This window comes from Leptidea sinapis, chromosome 12, assembly GCF_905404315.1.
Source record: "Leptidea sinapis chromosome 12, ilLepSina1.1, whole genome shotgun sequence".
Lineage (NCBI taxonomy): Eukaryota > Metazoa > Arthropoda > Insecta > Lepidoptera > Pieridae > Leptidea > Leptidea sinapis.
Window position 1 is genome coordinate 2,892,029 of NC_066276.1, and position 23,277 is coordinate 2,915,305.

The window sequence follows — 23,277 nt, forward strand, 5'->3', positions numbered from 1 at the left end:
AATTTATAAGAGATAAATAATAAAATAAAGCATCATCATCTAAATGAGAGATAAAGGAATACGGAATACCGTCCAGTCCAGGAGCAGAATCCTTAACATGAGACAATACACCATTTAGTTCAGTGAGAGAAAATATACTGTTTAAACCAAAACAGTTATCATTATTTATATTTATTACAGGGTAACCAATTATAAAGTCTTCAGGAACGAAAGGTGGAGCCAATTTATCTAAAAAGCTATTAACTAAATGAAAAGGGATTGATTTTGGGGATGAATCTTTGTATTCAGATCTAAACCTTCTTATATTTTGCCATACAAGAGATGGATTGACATCAGGTGATATTGAATAGCAGAAATTTTTCCAGCCATCAAATTTCTTTTTCTTTAGAAATTTTAAGTTTCTGACATACTCTTTGTATGAATTTCAAAATTCTCGTCAGTGGAACATTGACAGTATGTAATTTCAGCATATTTTCTTCTCTTTATTGCCTCAGTACATTCGTTATCCCACCAAGGAGGAGAAGGAATAAAACCCAAAGAGCTATTTTTACTTGGAAATATCTCATTGGCAACCTCAATAAAGATTCTTGCTAAAGAATCTGCACACTGAGATTCTGTACCTGGATTAATTTTTGGAAGTGTAATAATTTTGTTTTTTATTAGATCTTTATATAAATCCCAATCAACATCATTAAGCTTATATTTTAAACGAGGAGAATAAGTTTTATGTAATACTTTATTGTTATTATTGCAGGTTGGAAATGATAATAATAGTGGGAAGTGATCACTACCAAAAGTAGATCGTAATGGATCCCAGGACAAAGAAGAAGCAAGATTAGGTGTAGTGACTGTTAAATCTGGAGCACTTGAGCCCTCGTCAGGATGAGAACGTCGTGTAGGACGACCATCATTTAATATACACAAATTCACCGAATCAAATATATCTATTAATGTGTTACCATAACTATTAGAAGATAAGTAACCCCAGGATTCATGGCGACAGTTAAAATCACCAAGGATCATAAAAGGCTTCGGAAGAATGGAAATAATATCTTTAATTTCATTTAAGATTGCAGAAGAAGGATGAGGTATATAAATAGATACATAACAGATATTTTCAACTAAAGCAGCAATAATAGAAAAATCATTACTGTGAGAAGGAATAGAGAAGAGAGAAAAGGAAAGAGGGTGTTTCACAAGCATGGCTACTCCGCCATGCCCATCCACACGATCTTCTCTGAGACATGAATAACCACGAATCTTAAATAAAGATCCTGGTTTCAACCATGTCTCTTGAAGAGAACAGATATAAGGTTTATATTTATTTAATAAATAAATAAGATCACATTTTTTTTAGGAGTGATGCTTTGACAATTCCATTGAAGAACTTTGTCCATTATTTGGTTTATAAATTTGAGTAATTGCAGAAACTAATAAGGCAGCGTTGGATGGTGAAAATTCATTCGATTGACTAAGAGATTTTATAAGAGAAATAATTAAATCAATTACTGAGGATTCCAAAGGATTTTCATTATCCTTTGCTAAGTGTAGGTGGAGGCTTTGGTTTAACAAAAACAGTTTTTTTATATGAAGTATTGTTTATAGCTTTAGGTGTTGAATGTTGATGCTGGGTTGTAAAAGTATTAGGAGTGATGAGAGTAATGTATCTGCATATGAAATTCGAGAGACAGATGTATCTTTGAAGCTTCTGAATAGGAAATACAGTTTTTAGCCATTGATTCCTTTATAGCTCTTTGTCTTTCATATTCTAAACATTTTTTATCAGTTGCAATATGGGAACCTTTACATAAACAACAAGATATAAAATCATCTTGAACAGAGCAGTTATCACCACTATGTCCTTGACCACATCTAAAACATCTTGGTTTAGATCTGCATTGAGATTTCACATGACCAAACCGACAACAATTGTAGCATTGAATAGTAGGATATATATACAAGTCTACAGTAAGAGAAGTGTAGCACATATATACTCGTTTAGGCAAAAACTGTCCATCAAAAGTAAATACCACAGACTCAGTACATTTAAGATGTCATGTCCATCAATCATCATCTTTCGTTTTATTCTCCTAATTTTTATGATTGGGCCACAGCCAATAGGAACAGAAACATTATCTTTTATTTCCTCTTCAGACCACTCAGCTGGTACTCCTCTGACTATTCCTATTCTACTCACAGAAAATGATGGAATAACAGCCTTATATTTTTCATTTTCTAAATTTTTGTTTTCAACAAAGTCATTTGCATCTTGGTACTTAGAAAAAGAAATAGATAACCTATTCCGGCCTATCCTTTTTAAACTTCCATTCACTATTTTTAATAGAATTTCTTTTGAGAAAACGACCAAATGTAACTGGATGTAAAGTAACATTATCATCGGGAGATGAATACTGTTTCTGAATGTGTACAACAAAAGGAGCAGCATCTAATGAGTTATATAACAGCCTTACAACAGGGGCTGTGGCTGTTGTGGAGTGTCTGTGTTATTTTTTTGTATGGTCTCTACTACTATAGAAGAATTATTGCAGGAATCGACTTTGGAAAGAATTTGTTTGTCACTAATGTCTACACATTTGCAATCACTTTCCTTAATATCCTTCTTATCACCACGGTGTTTTCGTCGTCTTTTATTACAGTGTCTGCATATTCTGGGTCGAGCTGACACTCTTTTACTGGCCGTAAAAGATAGATGTCTGAGACACAGAACCATCTGTATCCATAGTGCTACCTTCGTCATTATTAGAAATTGTCACTACATGACCTATATCAGGGGCTGTCCCCCCAGGATCATCCGGGGGGTCCATCATATCATAGAAAAGTGAAGAAAAGAAGACTTACCAATAGGATGAAATTTACACAAATTAACACTTTAATAAAAACTAACTACAAAAATATATACAAACTACAACTTATCTGATCAAAATATCTAAATATTTACATAAAATTTAAAAATAAAATGAAAAATTATCAAAATTACGTTCGACCGATCTTAAGTTTCCCGCCCTTTCTCATTAAAATACTTGTTTGTAATAATTGTATCCATAGATTACAAAACCAGCGTTAGCAACTTGAAGTGGACTGACTATCGTACCAGAGGAGTAAAAATTATCGTACATGGATCGAAATTATCATATTTTTTAGGATAATGTCTATTATAAATAAATCATATAAATTGTAATATTGATATGCATGCAAGTACTTCTTTCTTCACTTAATTTGAATAATTCCGTTTGTCAGAGCGAATACAGACATATAAATATGACGAAATAACTGCCAACTTTTCTACACGAAAATATACGATACATATGAAGTGTGAACATAATCGAAATATCGAACTTATATTCTCTTGTTCGCATTGGTAGATGCTATACTAACCAATAAGAAAGCGTGTACAGCAGGCGCTGGATAAAGTTACAATATCGGCAGTTGTGAAACTTAGTAGAGCGGATCGTAAGGACCAATAGGAATAGAGAACTTGTATTTCCCGGTATTTTCCCAAGATTTTATTGGACAAAATAAAATCATGCTACTGCGATTTAGACTATCAACGCATGAGTGAAATAATATAAATTCTCAAATTTTGCATCATGATAGAAATTGTCGTACAATCTGCGTACGATAATAATATGCTATCGTACATCGTACGTAGGCACAAAATTATCGTATGTGTACGATAATTATCGTACGGTTCCGAACGCTGTGCAAAACACTTATCCTGTTACGATAGGTATTGTATCCGATTTCCGAAAGAAAAAAAACTATCAAAGAGAATATTTATATCATTTTTCAATATATCCTACTCGGTTATAAGAAAAACCCCCGTTAGATTTATTTTATGGGATATGGGTAAAAAAATCTTGATATAGGGTAGCCTAGCCAGGCCCTGTACAGTCCGTTCACAGTTATTTTACCTCTGACAGAAGTTATATTATAATGTGTTTTCGTTATGTTGGTGTTCCTGTCGAGTCTATTTGTAAAGTTCCTAGCGTTTTTCTTTAATATATTTTGTGTCTGTTAACACGCCGAAAAGAATTCAAGGTAGCGGATGAAATATTATACTATCGGCGCGTAATTTCTGTGATAGAGAAAAACAAAATAATGCTCCTTTAGTTCCATTTACAAAGGTTCACCAGTCTTGAAATTTTTTCCCAATTTTACTGAAAACTTGATGTTCTAAAGAAAGATCCTTATGGAAAGGCTTGACACTGTAGCGGAGGTACGAGGTACAAGGTACAAAGAGGAGCAAGGTGTCCTAAAAACGGTTTTACTGGCGTGTGATGGATAATTCATGGAGGTGGTGAAATGGGATTTATACCACCTGCCTTATTAATATTTAAATCCCAGTCAAAATCGGGTGACTATCACGATGACATGAATAAAACAAATTTTATGAAACTGCTTCAGGAAAAACTCATTCCTAACTTGCCAACTTATAATTTAAAAGTTATGGAATATGCCCCTTATCACACGGTAAAATTAAACAAAGCACCGACATTAAGCTCTATCAAAGCAGAAATGCAAAACTGGATAACAAATGAGGGGTTATCTTATGTGTCTTCCATGGTAAAACCTGAACTATATAAAATTATTTAAGAGCATAAAGAAGCTCAAATATATGAAGCCGATTAAATGCTTCAAGCTCATCGCCACAAGGTGGCGTGATTAACGCCATACCACTGTGAGCTAAACGCTATTGAATCTCTTTAAAAGTGGACTCTCGTTAAAAGGCGAGTAGCTATTGAAAATGTACGGCAAGAAACAAACAACATTGTTAATTTAACTGAAAATTATTTTCAGTCTATCACTGCAGAAGACTGGCAAAAACAATGCGAACATGTGCGCCACATTGAAGAAAAGTTATGTGAAAGAGATGGGTTTATGGATACTGCTATGGACAGATTCATAATAGAATTGAATGCTGAGTCTGATACAGAATCTGAAAACAGTTACGATGATTCATCTGATTGTGATTATTCATCATCGGCAATCCGCATGGTAAAACACAAACAAACATGACAAAAAAAACAAATAAACATGATGTTTATTCAAAATATATATTTTAATTATTATAAAAAAATATTAACAGTAAATATATCACACTGATGTAATTATAATTGAAAATTTACCTTTACTTACTTTATCAAATATAACAAAAATTATGGTAAGCAAATTTATGTACAACCGATGATTCCAAATATAGATTAATTTAAATGCGTTCGTCCGGCCCGATAACAAAAAATCTTATTACAAACTTTACGTTCAAATATATCATTATATTGTATAAAAAAATTATCAGCATTACCGTAAAATTTAACAAGTTGAATAAGGGAGTCATAGAAACTAAATATGGCAACATTACGCTCAGGTTAGCTAACCTAACAGCTAGAGGTAAAATAAATGTGAACGTACTGTAAGCGGTCATTGTTGACAAATTTAACGTGATTGTAAATTTTTTTTATAGTCTGTGGCCGTGTTTGATGTGATAGAAAAAGTGTTCTGTATTGATGCGTTTGGAAGGCGCGTTTGAATGAAAATTTTATTGACGTCGTGTTTAATTATTGATAGTGTTTTTTAAACATGTTGGTGCACGGCTGAGATTGTCAAACAAACGCGTAATTTTCTACCAACTGCTTGACGAACTTGATTGAACGGTGTGAGGTTTTGATGACCTTGATCAACCAAAACAGAATTTGACAAATATGTTTGGTCGTTTACATTGCGCATAAGACCCTTATTAAATAAAAAGACTTTATTTCTTACTCGAAGTTCGAACCACTTATAGCCTAAACACATGGTCTGTTTGGTACGATCTAGTGGGCGCCTCCCACAAATTAGTCGGCCGTCATACTCGGTACGGTCCCTGTCTTATAAATTGTACCTAGGTCCTCCATATGGATTTAAAAAAAACCGTCACATTTGAAGTTACAATGGCAGCCATTTCGGTTTCGACTTATTATTGATGTGTACGTACTACGTAGGTAATGAAATAAACATAAGTATTGACTATTGGTCTCACGAGTCACGAGAATCGTATTTAGGATTCCAGTCACTGAGTACGTTTAGTAATACTTGATTCCAGTTTCTAAAGCTCTGGATAACTGTAGTACTTTTTTTTTTGTGTTATGTTTTGTGCCCTAGTGCCTCTACTGTATTACAATGAATAACATTTGTATTGGAGTGATAACTGTTCTAACTTTTGTAGTTAAACTGCGAGTGGCTCAGGCAGTATCTTTTCCTTTCGTGTATCCACGCATTGATCTAGTAGCGAACAAAAACAGCGATGCTGGAGATCCGTTAATACTTACTCCATATTTAGAAAGACAAGAAGGTGAACTAGCAAGGAACCTTTCAAGAGTTTATCTTACGCAAAAAATAGGATTTCAAAGTTACGCCGGCTTCTTTACAATTAACAAAAAATATGAATCCAACATGTATTTTTGGTTCTTTCCTGCATTTAATAAAAATATAGCAGCTCCAGTTATTTTATGGCTACAGGGAGGGCCTGGTGCATCCTCGTTATATGGACTTTTCACAGAAAATGGCCCATTAATAGCAAAAAAAGGAGGATTTGCTACAAGAAAGTATCACTGGGCTTTGAAATACAACATTATATTTATTGATAATCCTGTGGGCACTGGATTTAGTTTCACCAAGGATGCACAAGGATACTGCAAAGATGAAATTTGTATTGCAGAAGGCCTCTATGAGTGCATGCAACAATTTTTTGAATTATTTCCTATGTTGAAATATAATGATTTTTACATAACTGGTGAATCTTATGCTGGAAAATATATCCCTTCATTAGGTGTTTTTATTCATAAGCAAAACTTAATAGCCAAAAATAAAATAAATTTGAAAGGTATGGCATTAGGCAATGCTTACTGTGATCCCATTAATCAGATAGATTATTGTAATTATCTCTACCAGCTTGGGCTTCTAGATCGAAATCAGAGAATATTTTTCTCTCAACAGCAACTGAAAATTATTGATGAAATCCAGAAAAAGAACTGGGTACAGGCTGGTATTATGATGGACAAACTAATGGATGGTGATTTAAGTAATTTCTCATATTTTAGGGACTTTACTGGATTTAATACTTATTATAATTTTCTATTTGACAAAGATAATACAGATATGAGTATTTTAATAGATCTACTAAATAATGATAAAGTAAGAAGTAGTGTACATGTTGGGCGTTTGCCTTTTAATTCAGGCAAAGATGTGCAAATAAATTTAGCAGAAGACATCTTACAATCTGTAGCACCATATATTTCTACACTTTTAAATTTTTATAGAATGTTGTTTTATATTATTATTATATTGGACATAATTGTGGCATACCCATTAACAGAGAATTTTCTTCGTAACCTTAATTTTTCATCCAACTATGAATACAAGTTGGCACTTAGAAAAATTTGGAGAGTAGAAGGTGAGATTGCAGGTTACTATAAGAAAGCAGGAAATTTAACTGAAGTATTGGTTAGAAATGCTGGACATATGGTACCTCATGATCAAGCTAAATGGGCAATGGATTTGATTACAATGTTTATTGAAAACAAATAATAGATTTTAGCTTTTTATCATAATAGGTGTTGACTGTGGTAAGATATGATAGTAATATCACTCACTCATTAAGGTAGAGATTTTAGGGTGTAACATCACATCATGTTCAGCTGGCCTCTGCTAAATTGCTACACCCCAATCTAAGCACTGACTGAGTATATTATATAATAATAATTTATATTCTCATTTATAGATGTAATATTTCTTAATGATTTAAGTGTTTATACTCCAATAATAATATTACTATTAACTTTGTTAACACAAGGAATACTCATTACTCACTTAAATTTTAAGTTTTACAAAGAATTAAATGCCTTTTCATATGTACAAATTTTATTTTCAATTATTATTTAAAAATAAATAACATTGTGTTCCCTAAACAAACATTTTTTTACACTCATTCACACACATTTCATAAACATTCTTAGAAAATTAGAGGAGTTTTGTACATAAGGTTAAAAAATCTCTAAAATGGATCATATTTAAAACACAATTTAGAGATTATAAAATATTTTTTGTTGAGCCTATGAACTTTATTACAGGTACTAAATTAGCTAACTATTCACCAAAATAGAAATCTTAAATAAGAAGGTAATAGAAATATTATTAGTGCTAATTCCTTTTTAAGAATCTCAGAGTGAAAATTTATCCACACGTATTTTATTTAAAAAACAGCTGTTTTGTTAAAAATAAGACTTGCTGATAAAATATAATATTTTAATTGGTATATGGTATAAGTAAAGATTGTATATTAGTATTGACATATTTACAGATTGTTTCATGTCCAATCCATCACTACTTGCTCGCTGACATCTTTAACCAGGATATGTCTAGACATTCTTATTTAGATTTCTATGGTCAACAAGCTGCTATTTTCATGGTGAACATAAGTAAATTAAAGTCAAATCCATTTCTAGTATTTAAAAATTACTTAATAGTACATGACTGTTGGTTATGTGATGATTTATTTAATAAGCTAACCTATGAAATAAACTGTTTTTTTTCTTGACTGTTCCAAATACACAGACTAAAAAGCTCACAAAAAATTGGTTAAGTACATTTTTCGGTATCTGCTCAAATTCTGTGAATAAATAGTAACCTGCCATATTTTGTTAAATAAGATACAAATTATTGAATATTAACAAACTGGCTGAAAACTATTATTTATTCAAATAAATTGAAACTCTTTGTTTTGAACATGTCTTCATAGGTAGTCTAATTTTAAAGTTAAACAGATTTGTATCCAACATGCAGTTTTTTTGTTTGAATTAGTTCTTTTATAATATTGTTCTTATGACATGATCATATGAAATCTAATATTATTAATGTGAAAATTTTGATGTTTGTTACTCAATAACAACAGACTCTTAATTTAGCACAGAGATAGATTATAATCTGGAATAAAGGATGGTCCACTTTTGATACTGAGAAAATTTACGGTTCCAGTGGGATAGATTTCGTCTTTCGCAGAGCAAGGGTCAACATAATTTCTGGTAACCCACATCATTTCCACGCGATCAAAATCGCGGGCAATAGCTCTGGAAAATTCGAGGACATCTATCTTTAAATTTGACAGTGACTGTGTGCTGAATGCCTTATGTACTATACACATTTATTCATTGAACTGTAGAATATTCGGCCCAGGACAGACTTCGATTTATACTTATTCTTGTATACACATTTTTGTCATTGGACTGTAGAATATTCGGCCCAGGACAGACTTCGATTTATACTTATTCTTGTATACACATTTTTGTCATTGGACTGTAGAATATTCGGCCCAGGACAGACTTCCATTTATACTTATTCTTGTATACACATTTTAGTCATTGGACTGTAGAATATTCGGCCCAGGACAGACTGATTTATACTTATTCCAGAAGTGAAACCATGTTACAACTGATGGCCTTTTCAAGTCAATGGTAAGAAAAGTTAGGTAAGGTTAACCCAGATATATCGTGGCAATATAGAAAAGTGAGAGGCTAATAACCTGATGAGGCACAACTCCCTAGATAGCCTTGTCATATTGTAATTAATATTCACATTAATACCGATTTTGAACATTGTGGTGCTTGTTAATTCCTAGTCAGAGAATCTTTTCAACCATGTTAATAGTAGGTCATATGTGTTGGTCATGATGATTGCATCCAGTAATGACAAAATATAACCTTGTGCCCAACAATTTAAGTGTTTCAATTAGTCAGATAAACATAAAAAATGTTGTGTACAGTAAGTTATGAGATCATGCCAGTAATGCGGTGAGCGCGTCCAGGAACTGAGTCCGCTGTGAGGTTGGCAACACCACTACTGAAGTGTCCACATAGTCCAGCGACACACTAACACTACTCTTTGTAGCTGCCTGTTCAAAAGCTGCCCCGAATAAACTGAAAAAAAAATTATTTTGTATAAATAAATAAAACAATTTGTCTATCGTCACATCCAAGTGGTAGAATGCAATTTACCAGCAGGAATCAAGTCAAAAAGCTTTTCATGAGTCTCTTTCTTGAGTCTTCAGAAAATCCACAATGTAATGGTGTCTTTACGCAACACTAGTCTTCGAGCCGTTTACAAAGTACTGTATACCCGATGATTCGATAAACCCTGCATTGCACGTAGTCAAATAATTCAAAGTGATACTCAGGGGCACACCCCTGAGATGAATCCGGTTCATCAATCGTTATAAGTACAGCGCGATTAGAATTGTGTATTTCCATTGTAAAAACAATAACGCCCCGCTCATAAAAATGAGCCTTGTTAGACGCAAAAAGAGTGCTCAGAAGATCAGCCTTCACCTTTGCCGTATGGCACAGGGAGCCAGTCTCCATGTGCTGCGGTGGCAGGGATTGCCTCCTGAAGTTACCAAAACCAGCTTTCGACTGCGAAAGATTTAATGTGTCCGTACCGGGTGACTTTGAAAGCTTTTTGCCGATTTAGACGACGTGCATAAATTTTTGCTCGGGCCATTTGCCGATGTTATCTGGACGATAGGGCTGCTATGTGGCACAGATCAGTACCACAGTACTAGGTGTGAATGCTCTGTGGTATTTTATCGGCTTGTGCAATAGCACACGTACTAGGATCACTGGAACGGAAACAAAACCTGCTCGAAGGGTAAGATTGATAAACGGAAAGAAACATATATTTGAATCTGCTGTAGTAGTGCCATACGCAGCTGGTCGCTGGTGTTGTGAGACGAAGGCGTAGGCAATACCCTAAAATCCCAAGAGGCGCCGACGGATACTTGACAATTATTAGAATTTATAATAAGTAGGTCATCCAACAAGGACGCTGTGAGGCTGTGAGCCGCGTGGGCGATAAATGACACGCCAATGCAAAATTATACACAGATTACCATGTTAAGATTGCCAGTTCGCGACACTTACCTACCTATGCGAAACATTGCGTCACTTAGCCGCCGCCACCCAAGCCAGTTTATCGTTCGTGCATCAACATCAAAGTAGGGCATCAACTTAACGCATCTACATCATCAGAGCCCTTAGTCACCTAGTACCAGGGACGACCCAATTTTTACACCCTTGAGATGCACAAAGCGAGGAGATAAACTGTTATACATCTATATATTGCCCAACCAGCCCCACGCCAACATTGTATAGGGAGAGACATACTTGCGTGGCTCGGCGTCGTGGCGCGGTAGCAGCCCCAGCAGTAGACAGTGTGTGGCGGACAGCGGCGCAGAAGCTAGAAGCGGTCGCGAGCCACCCGTCGCACCCGCCACCTCGCCAACATTGTATAGGGAGAGACATACTTGCGTGGCTCGGCGTCGTGGCGCGGTGGCAGCCCCAGCAGTAGACAGTGTGTGGCGGACAGCGGCGCAGAAGCTAGAAGCGGTCGCGAGCCACCCGTCGCACCCGCCACCTCGCCAACATTGTATAGGGAGAGACATACTTGCGTGGCTCGGCGTCGTGGCGCGGTGGCAGCCCCAGCAGTAGACAGTGTGTGGCGGACAGCGGCGCAGAAGCTAGAAGCGGTCGCGAGCCACCCGTCGCACCCGCCACCTCGCCAACATTGTATAGGGAGAGACATACTTGCGTGGCTCGGCGTCGTGGCGCGGTGGCAGCCCCAGCAGTAGACAGTGTGTGGCGGACAGCGGCGCAGAAGCTAGAAGCGGTCGCGAGCCACCCGTCGCACCCGCCACCTCGCCAACATTGTATAGGGAGAGACATACTTGCGTGGCTCGGCGTCGTGGCGCGGTGGCAGCCCCAGCAGTAGACAGTGTGTGGCGGACAGCGGCGCAGAAGCTAGAAGCGGTCGCGAGCCACCCGTCGCACCCGCCACCTCGCCAACATTGTATAGGGAGAGACATACTTGCGTGGCTCGGCGTCGTGGCGCGGTGGCAGCCCCAGCAGTAGACAGTGTGTGGCGGACAGCGGCGCAGAAGCTAGAAGCGGTCGCGAGCCACCCGTCGCACCCGCCACCTCGCCAACATTGTATAGGGAGAGACATACTTGCGTGGCTCGGCGTCGTGGCGCGGTGGCAGCCCCAGCAGTAGACAGTGTGTGGCGGACAGCGGCGCAGAAGCTAGAAGCGGTCGCGAGCCACCCGTCGCACCCGCCACCTCGCCAACATTGTATAGGGAGAGACATACTTGCGTGGCTCGGCGTCGTGGCGCGGTGGCAGCCCCAGCAGTAGACAGTGTGTGGCGGACAGCGGCGCAGAAGCTAGAAGCGGTCGCGAGCCACCCGTCGCACCCGCCACCCCGCCAACATTGTATAGGGAGAGACATACTTGCGTGGCTCGGCGTCGTGGCGCGGTGGCAGCCCCAGCAGTAGACAGTGTGTGGCGGACAGCGGCGCAGAAGCTAGAAGCGGTCGCGAGCCACCCGTCGCACCCGCCACCTCGCCAACATTGTATAGGGAGAGACATACTTGCGTGGCTCGGCGTCGTGGCGCGGTGGCAGCCCCAGCAGTAGACAGTGTGTGGCGGACAGCGGCGCAGAAGCTAGAAGCGGTCGCGAGCCACCCGTGGCACCCGCTACCCAGCGCGCTACCTCGCCTAGCCACAGCGGGCCCCGCACACACCAGCACTCGCTAACGCCCTGTTAAACATACATTGTAATTAAAATCTCATGAGTCATTTCGCAAACGACAAGATTGGTTACCACTACTAACATTAAGAGAAAGAACAGAAACAAAATTATAACTAGCGTTTAAGGTGAACAAAAGAAAGCTTTCGATATGGTTAGCCACAAAATAAATAATTTTGTGGCTTGTAGTAAATTTAATGATAGTAGCAGCACTGTAACTCACACACAATATTTGAATTGTACTATACGTATCGCCAACAACTTGTTAAACTTGGAATAAATGAAAGCAGCCTGAATTCTGCGTGATATGGGTTCCCCCAAGGAACAATACTAGGACCGTAGCAACATGCATATATTATACACAAAAAATGATATATCTCTCATTTCGTGTTAATATATAGCATAAGACACAAATAAAGTGTCTTTCAAAATCGGTATCATTAGATCCAGAGATTCCCCCCTCCCCCCTTACAATCGCACAAACTCAATATAGTATTAGTTAAGTAAAGGCTATACTAACTTCTTGAATGATAAAGTAATTAAACGGTCCCGCTAGCATTAAACTTTTAGAAGATAGTATGCCATTTGACAGCCTGCCTACAGCCTCCATAGATCTCTTTGCAGCGGCAATGCCAAATTTAAGAGATTCATTCTCCCCGGTTATTTGTAACGCCGCCAGGGCCTTCTGAAAACCATCCGCTTTGGGTATTGTATCCTGAAACAATTTAAAAAAACATTATTATACGTCTAGATAGAGGCTCTTGCTGTTAGGTAACTCATAGCCAGGCCAGGTTTATTACTTTAGTGTGCATGACAGCTATGTCTTACATCACCGACTATAAATCGCTTTAGTGTGCGTGCGTTAGCTGAAAATAGAGGCTAACCGTAATATTTTTTCGACGTATTCACAGCAGCTGTCTATCTAGACGAATATATTATCTTAGTGTCACGTTTTGCAAATTCAATTATTCAATCATTGTTTACATTCTTAGTACTAATCAATTATAGTATTAAAAGAGGTAGAAATGTCACTAGCGCGCCGAAAATCAATCGCCTAAATGGAGTCAATTGGTTCCTTTGGTCGTAGTCGCTCTCTCCATACAAAAACGATACACACGCGTTTGTTATTGACAGAATTGCTTACAATTTGATATAGGTACAACATTAAAACGTCGTCTTGTGTTATGGGACGATGCACTAATTACGAAAGTAAAAAAAATCATAGAATTACATACCACAGTTAAGAAATCATGAATTATAAAATTTTATTTGATTTCAATATTTATCTAACAAAATAAATATGTCGCCATGACAACGCCGGTCGCCGCCAAGCCGATCATAGATTAACGTACAGAAATGACAAAATGATGATGATCGAGGTAAAATATTTTAGGAAATGATGTAAAAAGTCGTCGCTGCAGTGAATGTAATACGAAATGTAATAATTTTTAATTAACAAGTCCGTATATAGGTAGCTGAACTATAAAACTACTAAAACAAGTTTTAGGGTAGGTAGCGGACGTAGACAATGAGTGCTATTTGTTTATGTAGTAGTTTTTTCAGTAACACTGTCCCTTTCAGTATATCCCTTGCTAACTGCAGAAGAATCACTGGATCATTTTCTTCTTCTCCCATTACCTTATTGTAATAAACCCTCAACAAAAAGACATGCATAAATAATATAAGATACAAAAAATAAAAATTGTAAACTTAAAACTTTTTGGGAGCCGTCGTTAGTAAAATTGTAAAAATAGGACCCTAACTGTAGATACCTTTCTTTCTGTTTTGCTTTTTAATGTCTGTATGTTTTTTATTATTTTATGTATAAATAATTGATATCATCAATGTGGCTGTATCATATAAAATCAATGACAAATTATCTACCTAATTTTAATGCAGTTTTACTACTTTATAGCTTACTACATGAACTCATGAATGAATCTTTCTCTTTTAAATGGGTGGTAGATTTTGACGTTCAATAAGTGATTTTGAATCCTATTTTGAATAAAATTATTTGAATTTGAAATCGTAATTTAGGCATAAATCACGGTGTACGGTAAAAAATCATATCTGATGAATTAACTGTATATTTCTATACAAATACGAAGCAATTAGCAAATTAGAGTTATCTCTTTTTCGCTTGCGATAATTGCATTTACTATTCTTCTTTGACGTGTAATCGTAATGTAGTGTGCTATTGCAATGTTAAATTATTCATGAGTGCGTTAGTGTGTCATTTTCAAACATCGAATGTTGTCTACGTAACCTATCTATACTTTTAAATATCATTGGTACTAATGTCAAAACAAGAGTCAAAATGTCACATGAAAAATTCAGAACAAAACAATTAAAAAGAGTTTATTTTCTTTTGCTATCGATGTATAAAAACACCTTAAATATAAAAAATACGAGTTCCGACCTTATATTTGTCATAGTTTTATAATATCCTTACTTCGCTTGGTATTGTCTTAATGACAGCTCCTCATTTCATTGCTACTGTCGTGTCGCTCACACCTATAGCAAGTTTATATCGTTGTTTCATTCGAGAATAGTTTGAAAGCAGTCATCGCAACTGATGTCGTATTTTTAGGATAATCACGTGACCTAGCAGTCACGGAAGAGAATACCGCGGAGTATATTATTTTTCCTATTATCGTGCAGTTTTATTTTGCGCATGCATTTACGTTCGCAAAGTACCACTTTCCCAGACGTTGACAAGAGCGGGCGGGAATGTATAAAAGTAAGCGAACGATTCCAAGATGTATACGCGCGCGTCATCTCTGGCACTCTGTTCGCATTAACACTGTCGCTCCGAGCCCGGGCGCTCTCGCTCGCGCCGGTTTGTTTACATCTTTGTCGTCTGGAATGGACCTGTCAAAACGTGCGTTCTGTGTTTTTATCCTGCCGTTTTCTTAATACGGACAACGAGCCCCAACGCCACCCAGTTATTCAAAATAACTGTAGTGGTCGAACTTTGCGCAACTTAATACTATCGTATACTATTTTTCGTAATGAGAAATGGTAATGTATTAATACCATTATTTATGTAAATCATGCACAACATTAAAGTGGCAGCGTGGCAGCGATGCGGTCATGACTCACGTGTTCAATGAGCGCCATGACAGCGAGCACGGTGTCAAGCGCGGCGAGCACGTGCGCATGCGGTCGCCGCAGCAGGAAGGCGGCGCGCGCCGGCGCGGGCAGGCGGAGGCGCGGGGCCGCCGACTCCAGCGCCGACAGGAGCCCGTGACGCAGCTCCACGTCCATGGAGCGGTACGCCTGCCGCGCCTGCTGCAGCGGGAACCTGGCGCAGCGCAGACGCACATGTATTAGAGGAGTGAGGTACACTACAATATCTGCTTGTTATTGTTGATTGGACCCAGTTTATCGGCTTCCAACAAATAATGGTTGCCGTGGTAAAATTATATTTAATTTAAATTCTGATTCATTATCATCATCATCATTTTAGCCGGAAGACGTCCACAGCTGGACGAAGGCCTCCCCCTAATATCGCCATAACGATTGGTCCTGCGCTGCTCATCCAACCTACTCCGGCAATCTTGCCTACCAACACTACGCCTTCCGGTACGTGGTCGTCATTCGAGGACCTTACTGCCCCAACGGCCATCTGTCCGCCGAGCTATGTGCCCTGCCCACTGCCACTTCATTTTGGCAATCATTTGGGAATTCATTTCATTCTGATTATTAATTGTCTGATTAGGAGTGAATTCAGATATTATTTAAATATGGGACGTTGTTGTCAATTATGATGTACAAATCGTTCATAACGAAAACATTAAAACATAACGCATGTCACAGACTATCGCTATCTCATTTACATACGCTGACAGCGAATCCAGTGTTCATCATCTATCTATCTATGAGCTCGAAGAGCTCAAAGTCGTCATAAGTAAAATTTTAAACGTTTAGGTATGGAATTAGCGGGATATTTTTTCTAATGTTCCGAACACTTAATAAATGTTAAGTAATTATTATTAAATACGTTATGTTCAGAAGGTAGAATTAAACGTAAGAAAACCAAGCATAATAGTATAATAATGAATAATAATCTAGGGATATTTAGTGTGCTAAGTTGCTATCGCTACTAATATGATGACGGCGGGGTGGAGAACGCGGAAAGGGAGAATGGCAGCTTCTCGATTCAGGTCCCAAGTAAGGTTGGCCGGGTAGTACGTGTTTTACCCTATAATCTGGTAGGTTATCCACAATTTGTAATAAGTTGCGAAATAGCCTATAACATAAAGCTGTGGAATGAACTTCCTTGTGCGGTGTTTCCGGGACGATACGACATGGGTACCTTCAAAAAAAGCGCGTACGCCTCCTTAAAAGCCGGCAACGCTCCTATGATTCCTCCTGCAAGACACAATCGGTTACCCCATATCAGCGAGCAGCTGTCTCAAGCGCGCGGGGCCGGAGGCAGCATGCAGACGCAGCACGGGCGCCAGGCAGCGAGCGTGGCTCAAGGCACTCTCTACTGACCAGCAGCGGTACAACGGTATACACAAGTCTTTCTCAACAACCACGCGAGCACCCTGAAACATAAATATTTTTCACGTTTTCTCTCAACATCCATAGTTAGCAAAATAGTGCACTGGCTGTTAAAAACCGATATGCTATGCTCTTCATCTCAATCGCCTGAAGACACTTGTATCAACTATTTCATGTGTACATTTGTTCTAGATTGTAAAAATAATCATTTTTCATCAGTTTAACTAATATGTAATCTCCTGAAAACTCGGTCATTCCGTGGTTACTATCGCATTTCTTGAAAACACACTGAGGTATATAAGAGAGTCCGCACGTTAGCTTTTGTTAGACCATAGTCATCATCATCATCAGCCGGAAGACGTGCACTGCTGGACAAAGGCCTCCCCCAAAGATCATCGATCGGCTATATCGGTGACTTTGTTGGACTATACTAGGCACAAATAAGACCAGTGTGCTGTTTATCAAAACTTATATAACGATAATACCATGATAAGAATCGATGATGTAAATACTCTTCAACCTTCAAATTAAAAGTAAAAAACGGGAATACTTTGTCATAATATTAGGCACAGACAATATAACTCAGCCATGTGTTTAAGTAGGGTTATTCAATTTAAAACCGAAAAAATATGGTGGGACAGAAATGTGGAATACATTTTTGATTTTAGAACATACAAGCAGAATCAACAGGTGTTCAATTTTACGAGCTCTGTAGACTTTTTCTGATAATCGTAATTTAAACGAACTTGCAAAAACTTGTAAACCTTCTATACAGGTGTCCCAAAGCTATACCACATAGAGGGGAAGTACCTTAAATCAAAATAACTTTATTCATGTAGGTCACGGAAATGACACTTGTGAATGTCAAAAAAAATATTTTTTCCTCTTAAATATTGTAGATGTACAGAAAGAATACTTTATTTTAATTTTAAAAACAAATTAAATTGCGTTCATAGATTTTAAATAATTGCCTGGTAGAAACAGGAAGCGAAACGGCTACTCAAAATAATACCCTGTAGCTTAATCACACTGATCAAAAGGCTCATTCATCAGAATGATTATTTTTTGGTACAACATAACACAAAATCAGAAATAAAAGCACCATTTAATTAAAAGCTAATATTGCCATAAGGACATACAACTGACATTATGGTATTTGATTCACATTTATTTAAAATTTATAAATGCAGTTTAAATTGTTTTCTTCTTCACAGTCGTTCCCTCATTGCTGAAGATCGTGACTCCGCTTAAGTTCGTCTACAGCTTTCCTCCATCTGTTTCGGTCTGTCGCATGGTGGAGTGCGATGCTGATGGGTTGTTTAGTCTGCTCGGATATTTGGTCAGACCAGCGTCGTGGGCTCCGGCCTCTTGGTCTCTTCCCCTCAATTTTCCCGGTGACCATCAGACGTTCAAGGTTATCAGCACCGCGTCGTGCAATGTGGCCAAAGTATCTCATGATCCGCTGCAGACATGTAGTGGATAGACGTGGACTGCTCCCTATTTTAAGCTGTATAAGGATCGAGGCGTTATTGCGGTAAGCTGCCCATGGTATCCTTAGCAGGCGGCGCCAGCACCACATCTCAAACGCGTCAATCCGTTGTCTATCAGTCGATTTCAGGGTCCAAGTTTCAGCTCCATAGAGCGCGATGGGAAAGACAAGAGAGCGGACCAGGTGAATTTTCGTCCGATTGGTGATATTTCTGTCCTTCCACACCTTGCTTAGCTGTGTCATTACTGTTTTGGCCATTCCAATTCGCCTCCTTATTTCGATCTCGCAGTTACCTCTGTTCGTGATCACTGAGCCAAGATAGTTGAACTGATCCACGGTTTCATAGCTCTGTAGGAGATAAGTGCGCGGGATGGCTGCGAAGCGGTCGACGACCATGACCTTGGTTTTGGCCGTATTTATTGCCAGACCCATCCTGAGGCTGGTAGCCTCTAGCTTCTTAAATTATTTATTAAATTAAAATAAAGTCTTCTTTCAGTAAAATGTTACATCTAAAATATTTAAGGTACTTTCCCTCCATGTGGCCGTGGGACATAGTATATATTTTATCAGTTGTTTAATTACCTCAGCATGAGAGTGTGTGGCTAAATAGCGGTGCAGGGGTTCGGCGTCGAGCAAACAACGAGCGTTAGTCCGCAGGTGCAATGCGGAGTGCGCCGTGCACGCAACCGCGGCAGCCCAGAGTGCCGCCGTGTTACAGCGAGAAGCACGAACCGCCAACTCCAAAGCCACACAACCACTCTGCACACAACAAAAATCACCATAGCAATTCATTGAGAAGGATTATTTTGTTACACAATAATTAACAAGCTTTTTTAATGTACTAATTTTTAATTGTGGCGACGACGTGGGGCGGGTCGTTCCTTTCCCTAAAATATGTCCATGTGTCATGCTCATGAACGGGCGCTGCTTGTGGTGGCTGGATGATCCTCTCACTGGGAAATCTGATTTTTTTTATTTCCTTTATTTTCTTAAATTAAAGTTATTATATATATTTTTAAGTATATATCTAATAAAATGCTCGCGTGATACCTAAACTAAATACCGTATGTGCGGATTGATGCATCTACTGTATTGTACTTTAAGTATGTACTCAATAACTATAACTATGTTTTTACTTATTAATTTTTTTAGTTACTTGTGTAAGGCATTTAATTGATGTTTGTGTATTTTGTTGCATCACTTTATATATATTGTAATTGAAATGATTTGTAAATTTAATTGAAAATAAGAACCTGTAATACCATTCCGTTTTGTAAAGAGCAACCCTAGAGTTTCCTCGTTCTTCTCTAAGGAAGTCTGCCTTCTGAATGAGCTAGAGTATAAAAAATGACATATTTCAAGTGTAATGCAATTTACCTATGAAATAAAATAATTTTGATTTGATGAAACCTGGGAAAAATGCACTCTGAAGAGAAGTGCCCCAAACCAAGACGGTAAGGATAATAAAAAAAGGTTTTCAACAGCAACAGTCCTCAATGATAAACATGTCACAAAACACACAATAATCAATGCCTTTACACAACTCCAAATCATCAAGCTATTCAGAGAACTAGAACCCAGACACTGTAGCAGCTCTTGGAAACTTTACTGAATAAATTACGCTTCAATAAGAATTTAGAACTTTGTTTTGACTAGCATAAAATTATTATGCTATCTGTACAAAATCAAAAATAACATTTTTAATAACGGCAATAAACTGATATTAATTATTTATATAGGCAAGTACAAAAAGCTCAGACAAAAACATTAAATACTGTAATTGATGAACTGGCAACTCACTTCCTGAATATATTAATAAACTGCTTTCTTCTCTGGGGTTGGATAATCTAGTACAAGATCAGAAACCAGTGGTAATAATAATTAAATGATAACTTATTATAAAATTCATTCTCATCATGTAAATAAAGTTATTTATATTTGAAATACCTATATAGAAGTCTTACCGGTTTACCATAATATGAAAACTGTGTGTAATTAAACATAAGAGTGTGTCTCCTTTCCTCCCAAGCCTTTCTCTCCCTTCTTTTCTGGACTACAGCTTCTAGTCTCTCAGTTCCCTGTAATTCCTCTTCTGGTTCCTGAAAAAACATGCAACAAAAAAAAATATTTTACAGTATAAAATGGTAGTGTTTTTGGATTTAAATATTTTTTTAAGTATTCTATTTTTAAATATCCCTGAATTTTTTTATGACTTTTGTTGGTTCAAACAAAATACTCACATGATCATCTTCATCTTCATCCTCTCTAAATATATCATTGAAGTTTGGAATGTTCTCTTCATCATCTTTGTAAATGACCCTAACCTGAAATTACAATCAAACAAACAACACTAAACACAAACTGTATCATTAACTTAATATAATCATTATAAACCATACACAGTTATCTTATATCAATATAACAGCACTTAACGATTGATAAACAAAATCTTGTATCTAACATACCTGTCCGTCACTGTACACATTACAAATATCTGTAGGTTTATGAGAGTCTAACACAAAAAATACCACATCCTCTTCTGGTTGTAAGATATCGACTAAATCAATTGTCCCGCCACAGTTCACTAACACTACATATTTGATTTCTTCGTTGTTTTCTTCATAGGCAGTCTTCAATTCAGATATACCTCCAACAGGGACAAGTGTGTAAGATATATTATCACATTTAAATAAGTCTTGAAGTATTTTACAGGTACATATTGCATCCACATCATAGTGGACTAATAATAAAACTCTCTGAAATGAAATTATTTATATATAATGTAGAAACACTTCAACGGCTATGTATCCACGATTATAAACATTTAAAAAAAATCTCACATTTCCTAGGAGACTGTTGTAGAAGTCATTTTTAATGTCTTCCACGAACATTTTCTGCTCTCCTCAGTATAATATCATAATTTATAAATCCATCTTCAATTTTCAAATTAAGCAACAAGTGGGGAAAGGCTAAACACCTGCTAGGTGCGTGAAAGTTGACATTAGCAGTAGTAAAATAGTGACAAACAGTAAAACAAGATCGTACAAGTAACAACTAACTTTTTGTTTCCCGCCAAATTTTAGTGTTGCTCTTTTTAAAAAAACTGATGCTCGTGTTTGTTTTATATAATCTATTGTTTTGTTTTAGTCTTCCCTTTCGTAAGCCTGTTCCCTGTGGTTAGTACATAATAATAAAAATGGTATTTCAATGGCTATTTTATAATCTATTAAATAAGTGAAAAAATTATTAAAATTCCTCCATCCTGCACATACCCATTACCCTAAAAAGGAAACGTTATGTATAACTTTCAACTTAAGGCTTGAAATTTACGGCATTGATGCCAAAAGCAACAATCAAAGTTGAATAAAACATAGCCAATGAAAGTACCATATTCTGAAGACAAGTTTTATTCCCAAAAAAGGCTTAGATAATAGATAGCTTATTTACGACTCATAATCTAACTATGCCCTTCTTATTGTTTTTTTCTAACGATAAGCATGTATAAACATCGGAACAAATCATCTGTTCGATGCTGGCTCAGTGCTGCTGCGGCACCGGTTGTAGTATGCGCAATAATAATTATAATCGTATATTCATATACATGCAGTCGTAAATATATTATATTAATCATACCTCAGATTTTTTGTGGTAGGTATTGAGAGGAATTAGTGCTTCACAACAAGTAATTTTCCTACAAATATAATAATAATCGCCACGTGACATCGTCCATTCTGAATATCGCCGCGCGAGAAGACGACCGCGGTTACTTTTTTAGAGACTGAGCGTTTGGTGATTAAATAAAACAACTGCTTGACTGTAAGGAATATGTGGAAGATATATGGAAGATATGATTTATTAAAAGGTAACACGATATATATACAAAATCCTTAAAACTAGTTACCCAATTACAATCGTTACTTAAAAAATATTTACAAGTTCAGAAAATACACACCAATACTAAAGCTTACATTTTAACCAATAGTAAAACGTTTCATTCAATAAGAATTGAGAATAATATTATGTGTTCTATCTCGCTCTAAAACTAATGCTTTCGCAGTTTGTGTAAACTCGCGTCGAAGCTCGATCATACGATGTCAATGAGCATTCCGCACCTACGCTATTGCTCATTGATTAAAATTGCATGAATAGCGATCGACGCCCGAGTCCCGACGCGTTATTGGAGGACGCTCGGCCTTGCTGTGTGGTTGTGTAACGCGGAGCATATGACTGATCACGTGAGTATGTCTGCGATCGTCGAGAGAAAGTACGATGCTTGAAACTTCACTGAGATGACTACTGGTGATCTGTATGATTCTATGAGTAGAGATGTACAGCATTATGAAATGGTTCTTATCAGAGCTAATATTACGTTATATAAAATAAAATGTTCTTGTCAGAACGAATCTTTCGGCATACGCTTATTACAGTTATTATGCACGATTACTATTTCTACGATCTATAATGCTACGTTACAAGTTAGGTATTAGACATTTGTATTAAGTGATATTATTGGTTGTAGGTACAGCTACACTTTGATGCAGTCTCAAAAACCAACAAACGATCGGTTCGCATGGAAGCAATGCAAGAGCTATCGCATGTGGCGACTTTATGTCCATAGGGCGCTATCGTTGCGCGTGACTGAGTTCGAGGA

At 37.4% G+C, this 23,277-nt stretch overlaps 2 protein-coding genes, 1 long non-coding RNA gene and 1 pseudogene across 4 annotated transcripts; 3 read left to right on the top strand and 1 right to left on the bottom strand.

Moving 5' to 3' along the window:
• The first annotated feature begins 368 nt into the window (after window positions 1–368).
• LOC126967066 (uncharacterized) lies at window positions 369–1,515 on the top strand. Its single transcript, XR_007729867.1, has 2 exons — window positions 369–640; window positions 755–1,515. It is a non-coding gene; the product is annotated as an uncharacterized LOC126967066 (long non-coding RNA).
• A 2,877-nt stretch (window positions 1,516–4,392) lies between these two features.
• LOC126967316 (uncharacterized) lies at window positions 4,393–5,037 on the top strand (annotated as a pseudogene).
• A 481-nt stretch (window positions 5,038–5,518) lies between these two features.
• LOC126967056 (venom serine carboxypeptidase-like) lies at window positions 5,519–7,915 on the top strand. The gene has a single exon (XM_050811385.1). It carries the CDS (start codon window positions 6,178–6,180, stop codon window positions 7,582–7,584), a length of 1,407 nt encoding a protein of 468 aa, XP_050667342.1. The 5' UTR covers window positions 5,519–6,177; the 3' UTR covers window positions 7,585–7,915.
• On the bottom strand, window positions 7,900–21,620 carry LOC126967048 (cell division control protein 45 homolog). Of its 2 annotated transcripts, XM_050811372.1 has the most exons (10): window positions 21,467–21,620; window positions 21,092–21,382; window positions 20,867–20,950; window positions 20,591–20,725; window positions 19,209–19,385; window positions 17,024–17,181; window positions 15,731–15,932; window positions 13,149–13,343; window positions 12,471–12,640; window positions 7,900–9,968 (listed from the first exon to the last, which is right to left on the bottom strand). In XM_050811372.1, exons 1-10 carry the CDS (start codon window positions 21,515–21,517, stop codon window positions 9,827–9,829), a joined length of 1,605 nt encoding a protein of 534 aa, XP_050667329.1. In that variant the 5' UTR covers window positions 21,518–21,620; the 3' UTR covers window positions 7,900–9,826. The 2 variants fall into 2 exon arrangements, with proteins under 2 accessions (XP_050667329.1, XP_050667330.1); XM_050811373.1 differs by lacking the exons at window positions 20,867–20,950; window positions 21,092–21,382; window positions 21,467–21,620 and having other exon boundaries at window positions 20,599–20,725.
• Window positions 21,621–23,277: the final 1,657 nt, after the last annotated feature.

Bases quoted from the DNA above. Each gene is read 5' to 3' on its own strand.
- LOC126967056 (XM_050811385.1), top strand. From the start codon at position 6,178: ATGAATAACATTTGTATTGGAGTGATAACTGTTCTAACTTTTGTAGTT.
- LOC126967048 (XM_050811372.1), bottom strand. From the start codon at position 21,517: ATGTTCGTGGAAGACATTAAAAATGACTTCTACAACAGTCTCCTAGGA. The intron at 17,182-19,208 runs GTAATTAAACAA...TTTATGTTTCAG, and splicing joins CCACACACTCTCATGCTGAG to GGTGCTCGCGTGGTTGTTGA. The intron at 13,344-15,730 runs GTGAGTCATGAC...AAATTGTTTCAG, and splicing joins TCATGGCGCTCATTGAACAC to GATACAATACCCAAAGCGGA.